This window comes from Aythya fuligula, chromosome 10, assembly GCF_009819795.1.
Source record: "Aythya fuligula isolate bAytFul2 chromosome 10, bAytFul2.pri, whole genome shotgun sequence".
NCBI classification, from domain to species: domain Eukaryota; kingdom Metazoa; phylum Chordata; class Aves; order Anseriformes; family Anatidae; genus Aythya; species Aythya fuligula.
In genome coordinates this window covers 2,506,644-2,524,484 of record NC_045568.1, presented here as the reverse complement: position 1 = coordinate 2,524,484, position 17,841 = coordinate 2,506,644, and the positions used below count along the sequence as shown (strand labels likewise).

Here is a 17,841-nt window from a genome sequence, read left to right as displayed (position 1 = left end):
CCCGAGGTGGCTCACCGAGGAGCCTACTGCTGGGTGCAGCGGCAGCCGTACACCCACGGCCAGCAGCCCGGGCTCACCCTGTCACCTGTGAGCAGCTGTTCGGGAAGCGCAGCCTGCCTGCGGCATTTACTGGCTGCACAAAGGCAGCAGCGCTCACAGGAAGGGCTGTCGTGCTCACATATAGGAACCCAGAGACCCACAGGGGAACAGCAGAAAATAACGACGTAGCTACCAAATAACCACAGCCTTGCTGCTCTGGTACAGACACCGCAGACATATCGTTCTTGAAGAGGACAATAAATCTTGCTCTTCGCTGGAAAGCTGTATTACAAAACTATTTGGGGCACAAACTACACTCGGGTAGTGTAAAGACACCTTAAACTACCTCTGCTTTTGATGGGAGAAGGCACCGCATCAGCACAGACACAACATACCCGTGGTACCAAGGGGTGCCTGGGTTCGCAGGATTCACCCACCTGTGATTTGGACAACACAAAACTCATCTACCCATCAAAACAGTAACCTGGTGACATCTCACACTTTGCACTGACCACGGCACTGTTGTAACCTCTGTGTGCCAGCAAGCCCTCACGCGCCTTTGTGTCTGACAGCAGAACAACATCTGAGTTCCCCTGCGCTGCCTCATCTTCCACCAGGAAGAGCAGCTGTCTGCGGCAATGCTGACAGCCTTGGTGCCTAAAAGGAAGTCTTCTGACATACCCATGCTGTGCATATGGGTTCTTATACAGCAAGTAACTCCCTTCAGTCTTCTGGAGGTGGTAGTCAATAGTTACAAAACAAAAATCACATCAAAAGATCATGTACAGGGAGACGAACCAGGACAAAGTTCTGCACAGGGTAGACGAACCAGGACAAAGTTCTGCACAGGGTAGCTATAAACCCCTGGCAATAGCCCTGCCAGGATTATATTTCAAGTTTAGGTATTCTGGTTATTGCACAATAAGTAAAGCTTACTCCTGCAGAATTCACCCCATTCCAGTGTCTCCTGTAAAGCTGTGCATCGTGGGGCTGCAGTTACCCGCAGCACACGACCAATGCAAACTGGCTGAGAGTGCATGAGGACAGCCGTGCTCCTGGCCAAGCAGCCCGCTCCTTCCAGACCAGAAACTGGTAAGCTGCCCACGGGTTGAAACAGGTCTAGGATGAGATGACGGCAGGCACTCTGCTCTCACTGCTGCATTCAGATGCACCACACAAACACGAGGCTTAACTACTTCGTCTAGGAGCCTCAAGTTAAAAGCAAGAAGATAAACAGGGAGAAGATATCTTCAAGCAGTGTTTGAACCCTACAACCAATGGAGGGACGGTGAATTCAGTGGGGTTCTAGCTAGCAGAGGCTAAGGAGAGCTAAGCAAAGGGATGCAGAATTGAGAGGGGACAGATGAAGGTGCAGGGCTCCCCCCTGCACACACCGCTGTCAGACCAACAGCGGCTCCAGCTGCTGCTTCCACCCCCAGCAGCGTCCTGGGCTTTATCCAGGGACAGAGGAAACGTGGCCTCTTCCTACCACCTCCATTCTCCTTAAGGCCAGCTTCCAGCTGGGCTACTCCAAACCATCACAGTAAGTGGACCAGAAGTCCTCCCTGTGCTCTTACCTGGAAACATAAGTCCCTACAAGAACGCCATATGCTGAATTTCCTATCTAGATTCTTGATACTTTACATTTGACAAGGATGGATGCAAGCGGCTTAGATAGCGGAGTGAGGCTTTCTTGGTTTGGTCGTTCTACTTTCTTTTTCACTGTATTTTTATTTCTACTATGTTAAGCAAACAGGAAACGTGTCCTGTAGCTCCTGAACAACTTAAGAAAGTACACTGTGAAGACACCTTGGTGGTGGGTGTACACAGTGACACTGGTACAACTGGGAGGGGAAATAAAGACAGATCTCCTGTCTGGGGAGACAAGCAGCCACCACACTGTCTGCCAGCGGTTTTAGGAGATCCACAAGGACCTCGCAAGGGGCTGGGGAGCTGATCCTAGCCCTCAGGGAAATGCTGTGAGCGGGACAGCCAAGCAGTGGGGCCATGGCAGTGCTGCCTGGTGCTGGCGCCAGCTTCGAGAAGAGATTTTTACACTGGAGGTTGGGAGGGGGGTTGTTTTTGCTGTATGCCTGGTGACTTTGTACAGTACTCTGGGGTAATAACGGAATCATTAGGAAAACAATAATAGCAGCTTTATTGAAAGCACATGGTGCTGGGCACACACCCTCCCCACTCATGGCAGTGGCAATTAAGACTGAAATTCAGAAATAGGTCACATTTAGCAGCTAGCTATCCTGCCTTTTGTGACAGGGCCCCAAGATGAAACCACAGCTCACTTCCTCTGCCTGGTGCTTCTTTGAAATAGGTGTGTCAGGAGGTGCTGGAGGACTCCAGCCTCTGAAAGCTGGGGGAAGCACAAAGCGCAGGAATAACAGATGTTGGGAAAATGAGTAGAGAAGCTCAGGGTGGGACAACTTGCAAGGGCAGGGATCTACAGAAAGGGCTTGAAAAGGAAACCTGTCCCTCTGCTGTGCCTTCGCCAGCTGGGTGTCCTCCCCTCCCCTCCTCAGTGCCATGCAGTCACCCCTCTTCTGCAGGGAACCAAACCAAACGCAGCACCCACGCTTCGCAGCCTTTCACTGCATGCTCCATGGAGCACAATTAATATCAATTAACATCAGTCCCCCACCTCTTCCTGCAGCAGCTGAGGAGCCCGCTGGTGGCTCTCCACAACCGGAGCCGTGCAGCAGAGCGGGGAGGGCCACATCCACGGCAGCGCAGGCTGACGAGGACGCCCTGCACACACCCTGAGCCATCTCGTGCACACCACGTCTTCGGGCAGCGGGACCTGTGGGGCTGAGCTCAGCATGCCTGGGCTTTCAGACAAACCTGAGCAATTCCTGACAGCAAGGCTGATCATAAAAGAAAACAGTGATTTTCTGGAGGGAGGGAGGGGTCTGGCCCTCAGGTAAACAGCCAACCTTCAAGTATAGCGAAGTATATAGCAACTATAGATAAATCAGTTTCCTCAGGAAAACACACTTTTTGCTGCCACGTACCCTGAAGGACTTTGAAAAACAAACAATGCAGGAACACAGCATCTTGAAATGCCAGAATAAAAAAAATATTTTCTTTACAAGAGATGTTGTAAAGGCCTGGAAACAGAAGCAGACATCACATCCGTCTAGACTGCGGGTATGCCAGACACAAAGTGTGGGGGTAACCCACACGTGGTTACCCCAACCATGGGCCCAGGTGGGAGCTCAGCTGCCCCTGCTGGGCTCAGAGGGGAAAAACTGAGCACAGAGCTGTCTCTATGTGCCACCAGAGTTGTCAGGACACAGCACAGAGAATTCAGGCAGAACCAGAGATCCAGCTGTGTGTGTAGGGGAAAGGCTTGATGACCTTTCACAAGGCAAAGGTCTCTTCAGCCAGGCCCACAGCATTTGGACTTCTACTATGAAATTGAACCCACTGAAGATACAACCCAGTAGGAACTCCAAAAGCCTTCTGTAGCATTGCTAGATGCAGCAGACGCCTTTGGGGACCTCAAACCATCTTGCAAAGCTTGTAAGCTGCTATTGTAGATGGTTTGCTCCCGTGGTTCTTCCCCTGCTGCATCTTCCAGAGCTACAACTCCTGCTGGGGAGCTTTGACAGTCATTCTGGCTGGTCTGGTGGTGTTCTTTTTTCTTTTTTTTTTTCTTGTTCTACTTTTGTTTTCCATCAAGCTTTGCAGCAGTTTGTCTCTCAGTATGGGCCTTTCTTCAAGTGTCGTCCCCTTTCACTGCGGTAAACCCACACAAGGCTATCCTGCAAGTGAAAGGTCATCAGCTCCCTCAGCTTGCTAATCTCTTCTGTTCATGTGTTCAGAGGGGAAGAGCAGCTGGGAAAGTGCCCTCAGGGGGCAGAGGGAAAGGTGGGAATGTGGCCATGTATTATTCCCCCGCTTGTCCATGCTTCTAGAGGTCCTTTGGCCTGCAGCCACACTCCTAAGCAAGCCTGGGCACACAGTAATGTTATTTAGAGCAACATCAGTTTCTGATTTGCGCCTCCCATGCAACCCCTCATAAAAGGTAGTGGAAAACTTCAACCATTATAGTCACTAAAATCAAAAGGAAAAAGAAAATGCACTTTGTTTTACTGTGGAGGCCAAAGCTATGAGCTAATTTCACCAACTCCACGTATGGATTCTTGGACTGACTCAAACGCCAGGCTGTCTCTCCTAAGAGCACGTTGGCTTTTTTTTTGGTTCATTTTTAGTTTTGCAAAATCTTTTCACTTGGACATCTTTGTTGTTGGACTGCCCTTACTTGCTTTTTGCCAGGTACACTGGTAATGCAGCTTGTAGTCAGAAAGGACTCTGGTACAAGAATTTCAGATACTAAAAATACCTTCTGTGGGAGAATATACTAGCCTGCTTCTCTGCAGAAGACATTTTTTCTTCCTGATAATAAGCTCCAGCTGTAGTGGATATCTGAAAGGAGGACTTTAAACCTACTGAGACATGGGCTTTTCCATTTGACTCACTCCTGCACTCAGATCACTACTTCATAGAGAATGTTTTATAACTTGGCCTAGAGCTGTGTAAAATAATTCACCTCAGCATAGCCCAAATCTTGAATGCATGGCTTCTTCCAAATGCTTCCACACCAGGGAAAAAAAAAAAAATCACCGAATTTCTTTGCTGCTCTTTAGATGTATTTTTGAGCTGGGCTAGTTTCTTTCTGGTTGTCCTCTTAGCTGACAGAAGATGAAAAGGAGTCAGTCTCCAGTTAAATTCAGCTCTTCCAAAGCGTGGAAAATACCGGACCATCAACTCTCCCTTGCAAAATAACAGCACAGCCCTGAGTCAAGGGGCCTAGCCCAGCACAGGTCACAGGCCTGCTATGCTGAAAAAGCAAAGAAAAGAGAGGCCTCCCTAGGTGTGGCCATTTCTTACCGTAATTAGGAAGTTGACGGAAACTGAAACAAGTTCTCTCTGCTTTTTCTTACTACTACTTCTAAGCATTTCTCCTGGGACAGCTGTCTTTCTCATGTGCAGATGAACAATCGTGCTATGGCACAAGCAGCGTCTGTGTTTTTAGTGGCTGTGGATGCCAAACGCAGTTTGCTCTCACCATGGTTTTGTTAGATGGGGCACATTTTCGTGACTCCTCACAGAGGCAGGGCTAGCACCGCTTGCTTCATGGAAGAGGGGCGGCTGCTGTTTCAAGCTGCCGAACTTCTCTGCCTTAGCGCAGGCAGGGGATTGCAGGGATGACCTTGTCCCAGGGGACAGCTACACACAGCCCAGGGCAGCAGTATGCTAGGGTGACTCCGCTCTTCTTATCGACACTGGTGTCTTTAATATTCCCCCTTGCTGATGTTCACCTCCCTCTCTCAGGCACCATGAGCAGCTGGCACAGAGGCAGGACAGTGCCATTAGGCTCCTCGTTACTGACATGCTGCCTGTGCTGTGACGAGGCAGAGGACTGATGGCCCTGGCAGCCTCCTTGCCCACTGAGGTGTTTGCTGGGGATGGAGAAGGACTGCTTTTCTCAGGCAGTGCTTGCCCAGGTGAACTATCCCAGAGAAAGATTCTGTGGGTTCATTTTGGGAAGCAAAAATATTTTTTCATTAGAAAAGAACTTATTCAAAGCCAACATTTACTGCTTAGGAACATACCAATTTCAAAAAGCCTCTTAAATCCAGAATGGCATTTCACGTGCTAGCTCCTAGCAATACCAAATGTCCCTGTGAGACCCATGGTGACCGTCTAATCCAAAGCAGACGTGATGCTATCTGCTGTTTTGAGGAAGGTCTCTCACTTTGGATGAACTACTTAAACAATCCTGCTTTTGTTCTCACACAGAACTGGGAAGACTTAAATTTTAACATGCTAGAGGCTGCAGAACACGATCCTGATTTTAGACTTCTCTCCGGCTGCACCCCTGCTGGGTGAGCTGCTCCCGGTACAGCCGGTGGTGACGAGCCCTGCCTCTGCCTCGCCACCTCCCGGGACTGCTCCGCAGGCTGCCGGGCACTGCTCTCCTCTGGCTGCGGGCACAGAGCTGCAGCTAATCTCCCTCCCGGAGCTGACAGACCCTTTCCTTGAGCTAATCTGTCTCCAGCCCCTGCAACCCGCAGCAACCTGCTATCTCTGTTCCAGGCTCCAAACATCTGAGAAGCAACGCGGGGTAAAACACGTCCCTCCCAGCAGTCCTGCACCTTGTAGCTTGCCGTTCCCTACTCAATGTTAGTTAACTATTCAAACATTATAAAAGAGTAAACATGCTGTAAATGCTTGCAGCTCCTGCATGTAAGAGCTTCTGCTACAATTTGATTTTTTTAAATCTCCTTATGGTTCCTTATATCCACTCCAAAGAGGTGGCATCCACAGAGACTACGCCGTAATGATCCCAGGTACTCATGGACATATTTCTCAGCATTTTAAAGCAATTTGTTCATGCACCCAAGAAGCCAGAATGGGGTTCATTATAATTACAGTAGTTGTCATTAAAATTCAATGTTTCCCAGCAAAACTACATATTCATCACATTTGTTCCAAGCTTCAAACACAAGGGGGAAAAGGACCTCATTTCGTGTCAGGCAGGCCCAGAACAACGCACTGGAGCCTCTGCTGTCCAACAGCTGGGCTCCTGTATTATTTATAACTTTTGTGTCAGCATTCTGGATCTCTGATATGGCACCTCATTACAGTCAAAATTATCTCATCAGCAAACGAAGGCATCACTTTAACAGATTATAGTGTTTTACTCCTTACTCTATAAAACATAACCAATGCCTTACCTGCCTGGAAGAACTGGCTTTTTATTTTATTTATTCCTACAGTATTTTTGTAGAGTGGCAAACCAAGATGTTACAGTTAGTCCCTAGACCTATTTCAATTAAATCTGAAAGGCAGCATAACCTACATCCTTGTCTAGCCAAAAATAGGCAGAGACACACTCAAGAGGGTTTTCTTCAAGGGTGGAGGCATTCCCAACTCTTCTAGACCAAAGCAGCACAACAACCTTCTGCACAGAAGGGAAATGCCATGGTAAAAACGGCGTCACTCGCTGATCCTCCGCCTGCCCTTCCGGGGCGAGGAGCCCAGTGCCACATCGCCCACCATGACCCAGAGACATCCTGGCAGCCCTCAGGAAAATGGCAGGCTGACAAGTGGCGGCCTCCCATCCTTCTTAGTGCAGCTCCTTACGAGAAAAACAAAGCAGGATTCCCAACTCCACTAGAGGCCTAGCAGTATGTTGCACAAATTCCTCCAGGTGTCTGAAACATTAGCACAAGTTAAATTACCTTTCGGTTTGTTCATGACCACGTACGCACACTTCAGTTCCTAGACAATATATTTAAGTTTTCTTCTGGGCTCGCTTGCCCTCGTACTTGCTGTGTTTTCCAACCACGCCAAATGCCTTTGCCCACTGCCCCGGACAATGCAGGCCGTAAGACCGCGGCACTGCACACACAGGTAGGAAACGCCTCAGACAGAGGCTGCCAACAGCATGCTTCCCGTTAAATGGAGAAAGGCACCACAGAAATAACTGGGCAGTAAACATCTCTCAGGCCAGCAGTCCTCACAGCACGAGCTCCACCTGCCCCATGCCGTCCTGCTGCTGGCAGCAGGGCCCGGGCACCCAATGGGGAGACCTGGCCTGATGGCTACGCACAGAAATGAAGCCTTGCAAGCGAAGCACAGAGCTGACAGACCACCTGCCATCTTCCAGATGTGGCATGAGAGGCAACAGCATAATTTCCTGTGCACTTATGTGTATTTAACAGAATTAAACAGCAGAAATGAACACCTTCACTAACCCTGATTAAATAGATCTTATTTGGGTGAAGAAAGGAAGTGTGGCACGAACAGATAACAGGTCATGCTTGTTCCTAGAGTGATTCCAAGACAGTTTTATTAAGTCTGTAACAGCTGAAATGCCATTTTTATCTCTGATTAGAAGCAGCTTCCACTCTGTGGAGGACTATGCTAGACTGTGGGCTCTGGTGTACACAGCCTGATACACCAGCTCTTCTGGCTGATTTTTGCTCTAGCTAGCGATTTGCCAGGATCACAGCACCTCTGCACCACGAAGTCCAGCAGGTCTTGATTAACAATGGCTCTTGTGTACCAGAAGGGTGGTAATGCACACCGGTGCTGAACGCGGCATCTGCATTGTTCCGTGCCGGAAAACCAAAGAGCTCACAGGAGCTTTATCCTCCTGCCCTCTGCATTTTCCCACTGGAGAGCTATACGCTCTCCATTTCTCTAAAGAAATGATAAAATTGTTGACATCTGGCCCCAGAGAAGCTGCTTATCCAGAAGAATTGTATATTCCCTGCTACTTTCAGTTAAGATGTACAGTATTAGGTAAACATAATACAACAGCTTCTGCCCTGTGGAGTGGTGCAGATAAGAGCCAGAAGGAGCTTGAGGCTCTAGCAGAGCACTCACCCCTGTGGACAGCCCTCTGTAAGTTTATCCATTTTATTTTAAAAGCAGATTATACTTTTACAAAGCATTTGCATTGTAACAGATTGAAGTTGCCCAAAATTAAAAGTTGCATCCTGAATCTTCTGAAAACTGTCTAGGTTATAATCATCATTTAATTAGGTTTATACATCTTTCGAAGTCACCCAAAGCTAGGAGTTGATTAAACAGCCATCAGACTTCTGTGTAAATGCTCCATTTGAATATAATTTCCAGCTGCACTGTGACATGGAAGTAGTTTTATAATTTGCACAAAGTTGTTTTCAGCAGGTAACCATTGCAAATCACAGTTACTGCTGTACATAAAAGCTGTACAAGCAAGCAGTGAATTAAAAATAAACAAGGATGCACATGATGATGAAGCAGAACTCAAAGGGCATCAAAAACACAACGGCATGTATTTATATGGATGGTAATAGCAAAACAGTGATTAGAATTTGACACGCATTCATTTTTCTATTTTTCATTTGTTAGCAACAACACATCTGGACACACTCAGAGATTTTGAACAAAATGTATGTCTGCTCACCATGAATGCATCCATGCTACAGGGTGCACATCTTTTCAGCTTGGCCATTTCTTTGCCACACGGTCAAGGTTCTCACCCTGGTGGCATTTATGCTGCAGCTGCACCCAGCAGCTGAGGATCCCATTGTGCTTGTCCTGGACACACTGATAATGAAATATTTCTCCAGGGAGCTCTCACAGTCACTGAGGGACCGACACTAGCACTCGGTGCTCACCTTGGGCTGCAGCACAGCCCCAGCTGCCCTGGCTAGCTCCTCTCTTAAGGCTCTTAGGCAAGCTGGCACCTTGATGCCACGCAACAGCAATGCCCAGCGACTTACCTGCTACAGTTTAGCATCAACTTAACAAAGCCAATTAAAAGCCTCTCTCTCCTTAATCTGGCACAACCTTCTCTGCAGACAAGACTTCACCAAGCACCAGTGAAAGACAACAGGCAGGTGAAAGAAGCTAAGTGCTGGGTGGAGGTCACGCTCAGCTTTTCTGCCATGCCACCTTTGGGTAACTCCCACAGGGCAGGCAAGTTCAAAGAAACCCCTTCGGTTTGCCCCAGTGAGCAAACCCTGCCTGCACTAACAAAGCACACAAGGCAGCAGAGCCTGCCCCAAGCACAGCTGCCCCCAGCGCACACCCTGGCTGTACATGGCAGCACATCCTCCCCAGGGGCAGTCCCCTCAATGCATCATTGACAAAACCCAAACGTTCTTCAAACTCATTCAAACCCAGTACATTTTAAAAGCCTTACCTGTAGAAGCCTTGGTTATCATATGCCATGTTAGTCATGTCATCAAATACAGATTTATTCCTAAGTTTCTTGTTGTTGTTGTTGTTATTTCTTCCTTTATAACCAAAGTAAGCAGCTTGCATGTTCTCTAGTTCTTCAGTTCTGAGCTGGTACCACAGCTGCATATCTCTGTGAATAAAGCGAAGGGTAAAACACAGTACTGCAATAAACAACTACATATCTGAGCTTTTATCTGACCACAGCCCTCATTCACCAGAGTTTAAATCTAAACCTGTGTCTACTGAGGACAGCATTTAAATACCCACTGAACTTCAAGTGCAAGCCAATTTTTCAGAAACTTAGATATCTCCTTCCCTTAAGGGACAGTGTGTCTTAAATAACATGAATATTGTTCTGTAAAATTGTGTTCTTTTAAGTATTATCTAGCATTCCTCAAAAATAAAATAAACAAAAAAAAAAACAAAAAAAAGCCAACAAAAACACCATCAACAAAGAGCAATTGTCTTACAAGCACCTGTGGATAGTTCAAAGGAACAAAACCCCAGTAATTAAATCTATTTGACTCAGTTGTTTATGTTTTGTTTTTTTTTCAATAATACAGAAAGTCACTTCAGGAATGGTCTTGTGTCAACGTTCTTTATAGACACCTTTATCAGTGACACCACACCAGGCCAGATCCTGTTGTACATGAAGAGACTACAGAGCATTACCTTCTTATGAAATAAATTATTGGGAAAAAAATATTTTCTGTGAATTTTTGCAGCAGTGCCATTCCAAAGGATTCAAAAATCACCAGGCATGTTTAACAGATGAACTGGAGGAAGTAATTACTGTCTTTGTTAAGGGTAGGGCTTGTTCGGTTGCCTTCAGAATTTTCTTCTGGATATGCTCAAGGTACTTCTCACGCTGCGCACTACAGCTCTGGGTTTAAAAAAAATCACAATTGCTTTTCTTGTTTTTAAAAGAAGTCTAAGATTCACACAGTCACAGACATTCACACTAGCTGTTGGGACAAGATTAAGATGGTTGGAACAAGACTCTGAGAGTTGGCAATGCTGATTTTCACGTCTTTTCTGTCCTCTCGGGATGCAGTTCTGCTTCTACCAAAGAAAACGGGCACTACACTTGTGCAGCAGGACAAGCTCTGTGGGGAGGCCGCGTTATGTGAGGATGTTCAGAAGCTTTTGTCCATTGTCTCTCCAAATGCAGGGTACAGCACAGGATGGCACGTCCTGCTGGCACTTCAAAGATCATCAGATATCTTAGAAGACAGGCTTCTAGGCAGAGGTGACCTTTTTTAATAGGTCTACTAACAGAGCCCAAAAAAAGCATACAGGCAGACTTCAAAGCCAAAGGCCAACTGAGGACGCCTTCCCTGCTCCGCAGGAACGGACTGCCTTTCTGTCGGAGGGGGTCTAAGAGACACTTCCTTAACCAGCCCCCTCCCAAGTGTCCTCAGCTTGTATCATCAGACCTGCAGCTTCTTTTCAGATTAGGAAATGCTTTGTGCATCCAGAAGCTAGTCCACATTTTCCAACTACATCAGCTGACCTGAAACAAGAGATTGTCTGTACGTGCAGACCCTCACTTGCCCAAGCTCCCAGACCCTCCTGGCCGCAGTGAGGCGAACACCGCAGGCAGGTCATCTGGCATTTGGGTGCACAGGCTGCAAGCTGAGAAAGTTTCGTGCCAGGATGCGATACTCTTTCTCACATAACACAGTTTCTGTATGATCTCAGTTGTTTTCTAACAGGGGGCCAAACCACACAGCTCCTGCCATGCTTCCACAGAGCACTGCAGCACCACAGCCAGTCCTGCACCGCTGGCTCAAGGGACAGGAGGAAGGACAGAGGGCAGCAGTGAACCGAGAAGCCTGCAGCAAAGAGAATCATTTTATGCCCTGATGACAGAACTGGGTCAAAATGTCCAGTGTAAAGGTCTTTTCCTTTTGTAAGAAAGAAATACCAAGACTTCAAAGTCATGTGAATGGCTAATTTTTGACAAAACTTCATTTAAAATAAATGAAGAATGAGGACTTTGATATGAACAGTCTTATCAAAAAGAAAAGCAGCAATTCTACAAGAGTCAGTCATCCCTTTCATTTCAAAAATTATTTCATGCTGTCAGTGAAAACTTAATACTAGGAATGACACCAAAAGACTTTTTTGCCGTGCAAAATCCTTTCAAGGGGAATAGAAAGTCTGTATTTTGGTTACAGTCAGATTTTGAAATTACAGAATTTCCCCCCAAAGAGAAAGTCTGGCTCCCACACAGCTTTAGATAAAACACAGCCTGGAGCACAGAGACCTTCACTTGTGCCTTCCTCAATCTCTCTCTACTTCACCGCTGCCTCACCTCAATTCAAACACTTATTGGGAACAAAAGGTGGTCAAAAATCAACAAAAGTGCAGCTTACTGGCTTGAGATGGGGTGCAGCCATCCCACTGAACTACATGAAGTTTGGGGAACAGTGAGCTGGAAAAGTGAGAGGGAAATAAGAAGGAGGAGTATGAAGAAAACTTCGTGCAGCACATGAGTTTGAGTGGATGCTCTCATGAACTACTGCTGCTTGGCTTCAGCGATGGTCCCTCCATCACCCTTCACACTGAGTTTTTATAAAGGACTGGATGAGTGAGTTTTACTTCTTCCCTTGCCTGTTTGTAATTCTGCCCAGTGTCTTGTGCTTCGAGCCATATGACAAAATCCTATGTCTTTCCTTTCCAGCACTCGTTTGTCGCATCTTTGTGACAGCTCTAAGTAGATTTTGCAGATGGTGAGGGCTTTGATGGTTTTGACATACGTTGATTAAATTTCCCAGCAGAGTTCAACAAAAGCAAAGGAAAAAAGGAAAGAGAGGGAAGAAAAGAAGGGAAAATACAGCCAAACCTAAATAATTCAAGGCGAGAAAGATTGGGACAGCAAATCAGACTTGTACATTCAGTTCCTGCATAATTTTGGGTAAATCCAGATTTGCCCAGGCCCACTTAAGTCATCCAATATTAACAGAAATTAGGTGCCTAAATAGTCTTGAATTCTAAGCCTTTCTACACATACAGTCTAATCTATAAATGAAGAATTTGAAGTAATTAATATCACTGTAGTGTTGTAAGCATCAAGCCCTGAAATGGAACTTTAAAGTTCCCTGCTCTCACAGCAATGGGGTCCACATGATGTACACATCTTAATGACAATTTTAAAAGCCTTTTCTTGACGTACCTTTCAGTCCTCCTCCTTTCATTTTTCTTCACACACTTGATGAGACAACAGGTTAAAAAAGCCATAGACATCAGCAGAATGATGGCACAGCTCACGATGGAGGCAATCACTGCGACCTTAAATCCAAAAGTCTCATATTTTGATATGGCTGCAGCAAACCAAACACAAAAGCACATTTCTGAGGTCAGCATGTTTATCCCTCTCTCTCGCATTTTCATTAAACCATGCTGAAACCTATCTGTTTCACACTTCTGCTAATAATAGTTTAGTGAGGATTTTCACCTCAGTATATGTTATCAAAGTATCTTGGCTTCAACTTAAAGCTATGCAGGCCTTAAATTGGGCTATTTAAAAATCCCCTGTTTATAAGCCGCTAATGAATTGTTCACAAGTATTTTAGCACTGCAATTAATTAAACACAATGCCTTTAGCACTGCAGTAGCTAAAAAGCACAACTTCATCAGTATATCAAATGCAGATGAGCTGCCAGACTCTTTTAATCAATGGTTAACAAGGAGTGGAGCCGCAAGCTCAAATACTGAAAAGGGTATGTTGGTTTAAAGAAGCCCTTTATAACAAGAATGGCTCTGTACTATGATTATCCTATTTGGCAGGCAGTGACCAAACACACCAAGTCTTCCTCTGCTCGGGGAAGGATAGCAGATGGAAGGAAGGGTATCTGTAGGGCTCCATGTTCACAGTGATCTGACGCTGGAAATGAATTATCCAGACAAAAGGAGGAGTGGGAATGTGGTGTGGCACAGCTAATGCAGATCTCTGCCAACTCATTCTGAGCACTAAACCTTATCTTGCTTCAAAACTCGTCTAGTTCTTCCAACAACACGAATACCAGCTCCAGGAACGGTTCAGCGGAGCTCCACACAAAGCTTTCTGCTGCAGCAGCTTCTCAAGGGGAGGATTTCTCTCATTTCTTTAATGGGGTCACTTAAACCAGAGATAAGAATAGCTGCGTTTCAGAAGGACTGATAAGTGTGTAAGAGAGCTACCCAACTACCAATGATTTTAAATGATACACAGTCTGAGATACAGACTGAGCTTCTCAATTCAAACACCACAAAGCTTAGAGGTACCATGTATTAGAGTTTTCCTAGAGTCTGCTTCTAGTCAAATTACTAAGAAGGAGCACAGCATGAAAGGTAGGCAATGCTGTTGCCTTTCAAACAATATTTGTTAATACGGTAACTTTCCCATGCAGCTGCTCACAGGCAGCAACCTAAAATTGCTCAAAAATATCATTGTGTTTCTTTCACAGCAAACCTTCAGAAAAGCATGCCAGCGGATTAGAGGGTTTGCAAATATGTTTGCAGATTGGTTGGCCATATCTGCACATTTTCTAAAGAAGAACAGCCACGGAGCGACGCTTATTCTGGATGCAACACTACTGGAGGCAGTGACGTAAGGCCAGGCATAAATCTGACAGTCTTTTCTGTGTCATGATAATTGATGATGTCAGAACACATTTGGAGTGCAATTACAGTCAAGAGGGGCAACTTTGAAGGAAATTGAATTTGTCTTTTTCCTTGTGCAGATGTCTAGAATTAATCCTCACGTTGCAGGAGATACGTGGGACAAAATAAATACACAGTGGCCTGGAGGGACTGGAAATTGTTTAGGAAGACCCTTACGCTTGCAGGAGGGCACGCCTGCTGTCCACTGGGTCCCGTTCCCTTTCCACACACAGGTGATGACGCCTGGCCCCTCCAGCTGGTGCTCGGCTGAGCACTGGAAGGCGATGACCGTCCCCACCGCGGTGCCGTTGCCGTGAATGATCTCCAGTGTGCCAAGCTGGGGAGGAAATATGCGGCTGCACTGCCCTGCAGAATGAAAACAAAGCAAAACAATGCAACACAAGAGCCACAAGTGAAGGCTCACCTCAATTTAAATCAGTCCAAGTTGCTGGGTAAAACAAAGAGCACACCTCTGGCAGGGCAGCGCTGCCTGCTCTGCCAAGCACCAGCCCAAGGCCAAAACCCCATCAGCGCCATTCAGCAGTCCCGCTGTTCTCATCCCAGCACAAAGGGAGCTGTACTCATCCTGCAACAGTATCTACTTAGTCTGTTACATACTAAAAACTTAAAAAGAAAAAAAAAAAAAAAAAAAAAAGGCAAAAAAAAAACCAAACTTAGTCTATGAGTAGCCTGGTCACCTACCGATTCGCATCTTGCTTGACTCCAAGTGTTAATAAGCACTCAGGCTGGCATCTTCCATGCAGGGAATATTCATAACACAGCCTCCCTATGCAGCCTTCCCAGGATCCAATGGCCTGATCACATACTTAGCCTTCCAGCCTCCTTGGTAGCACCTTTTCACAACCCTCCAGCACCTCCCTATCTCTGGAGCACCTCTGCTGACCTCAGCTGAAATGAGCCACCACGTTCAAGGGACATTGTACAGGGAGGTCACAGAGAGTCAGTTGTGCACCTACAGCATGGTTACATACATCTCCAATTTCAAGTTACAAGTTCTGCTTTATCCTTCATTTGTAGTACATTTTTCTTCCTTAGGCTTTTCTCTATTTTTTTTTTTTTTTTGCAGTTCATGCAGCTGTTCTTTGAGCCATGAGCTGTTCTCTTCTCGGCAACCTATTGTCAGCCACTAGCTTTATACATTGAGCTTTATTGCCACAATATTCATTAATTCACATTAATTTTTAACATAAATTTTAATGATCACTCATTAAGACAACAGATAATATCCTGCTATACTTCAAAGACAATAACACTCATGTTTTCTCTGTTCCTGTGCACTGACAGAAGCTGGGAAAGGCTTTATATACCCCTTTTTAACAGTTACTAAATAGCAGCACTGCTTCTGCATCAGAATCCAAGCTCCTTATCTTTCAGCAGGCTTCCAGATGACTTCAGCAGGGCCACAGGCAGAGGCAATGGGATGGCACTTGCGAGGCCAGGGTTGCAAGCACCATGGTGGCACACACACACAGAAGAGAAGGGAAAATATGCTTTCTGCACGTACAAGTAAAAAGAAATTTAGAGCTTTAATAGCCTCCTTAAGAGCACTTGGACAGAACTACATGTTGATATCAAATCTATTTCCATTTTCATAGCAAAAACCCCTCCAGTCATTAATTAACATTAAGCTGATCCAATCAAGCTGCAGGAGACAGCCTTACTGCCCATCTTCAGTCTATGCTCAAAAAACCCAACTCCCTGGAAAAAAAGGAACCAAGGGAATCTCAGTGAAAGACCAAACAAAAGCCACAGTGACAATTACTTGTCCAATCTACTAAGTAAATATGCACTGAGCATTAGATTTTAAAAACATGCCTTCCGTAATTCCATGCAGATTATTTCTGTTTGTTTTGCCACCTCTTTCCATCCCTTGCCACAGCAGCAATTTGCCTCAACAAGAGCAAATATTTTCTGTCATTTCCCTTGATCTCCTGTCCTCCCCTCCCACATCTGATTCTTGGGACACGTGAGGTGTGTCACCTGCACAATCCTGCTCCTCACTTCAGCACATTACAAGTTCAGGCTTTCCTTTCCACCTGGATCACTCAGACACTTGCCGCTAAAAGCCATCGGCATAAGCTGCAAAGTACCTACCTCTTTGCATTTTACAGTTTCAATGCTATTTTTAGGTACCCGATCACATACTTAGAGTTCATGTCAGTGACACTTCTAGCTGCAAGAGATGCAGAGGGTATTTCAGAGCCAAATCTGAATCAAACTGCATTTGCTTAGCCTCCTAAGCAGCCCTCATTAGACTCTTTCAGTAGATTTGCCAGTTTACCTAGAATCATTATTCAGCCTCTTCTCTGGAAGGGACAGATAACCTAGCACTCAACTGTTTCCTTCAGGACATATTTCATTTAATCCAGTGTTAACCACTCTGAGTGATAGGTACAGCTGTATCTGGTGCAGGTGCTCTTTGCCCTCTCCTGCATTGTCCTTGCCCATAATGGTACACATAGAGTGATTAAAACCTCCAGATGTCAGTGACCTTGTCTGCATTATTCATGAGCCATGGATTTTAAAATATTTTCTTCACTTGAGCACTACAAAGATTTCCAGCTTTTCTTTAGCCAACGTCCCATTAAGCCGTGGCTATTTCCTTGCTTTGGCTGGGATGTAAGAGCATTATATCATCCTCAGGTGACATTCCTGGATGGATGTAATTGAGGCAGTAACTTCAAGACTCCTCTGATAACGTCTAATAAGAGACACAATTTTGAAAGCTTCTATAGCTGGATTTACACAGGTCCTTAGCCAAAAGTTCATCAACTGTATTTCAAGTATCTGCATTTGGCTGTAGAATAAATACCATTTCTTCTTCTTCTTCGAGCTTTTCAACATAATTCCTTCCCACCAAAGTCTAAACATTAAAGGCTTCACTACTTTCTCCTTTTTATAAGAGCTTTTATTGAAATGCATACATGGATTTTTGCTACTATGAGTTTGTGAATCTTATCCAAGTTCAGATTTAACATCTCTGGATCAGATTTGCCCTAATTTTCATCAGCAAGTCTTCTAATAATTAATTTGTAAGACCTGCTTGTAAGCTCCAGCATCCCTTGCTGTTAAGGATCTACATGTATAAAGCTCTTGAGGTTCCTCATTGCATTCACTTTTCTGCTAGGTTAATTTTACGGTTTCATTTGCAGAAAGCAATTGTTTCAGTGAGCTTCCATCCTCATACTTGTATAAGCAGATGTGCTGTATAGGTTTATCCTTTGAATACTCTTCAGGCATATGTATTTGACTAAACCTACCACAATCAGAACTTTTTGTTTTCAGCTGAGGCCCTCGTTTGAGGGTGCTGAAGTAAAACACAAGTACATGTACTGCATAAATACTTGTGCTGGCCAGATTTATAGTTGGATTTATAAT

The 17,841-nt window shown here is 45.5% G+C and overlaps 1 protein-coding gene across 2 annotated transcripts in view; it reads right to left on the bottom strand.

Moving 5' to 3' along the window:
- The window catches only part of SUSD3 (sushi domain containing 3), a 40,353-nt gene that overhangs the window by 1,196 nt on the left and 21,316 nt on the right, over positions 1–17,841 (bottom strand). For both annotated transcript variants that reach the window (XM_032194481.1, XM_032194482.1), the window contains exons 2-4: positions 14,620–14,808; positions 12,974–13,121; positions 9,758–9,925 (exon numbers count right to left, since the gene is read on the bottom strand). In XM_032194481.1, the coding sequence (XP_032050372.1) occupies positions 9,758–9,925; positions 12,974–13,121; positions 14,620–14,808 (505 nt within the window). The remainder of the gene's footprint in view (positions 1–9,757; positions 9,926–12,973; positions 13,122–14,619; positions 14,809–17,841) is intronic.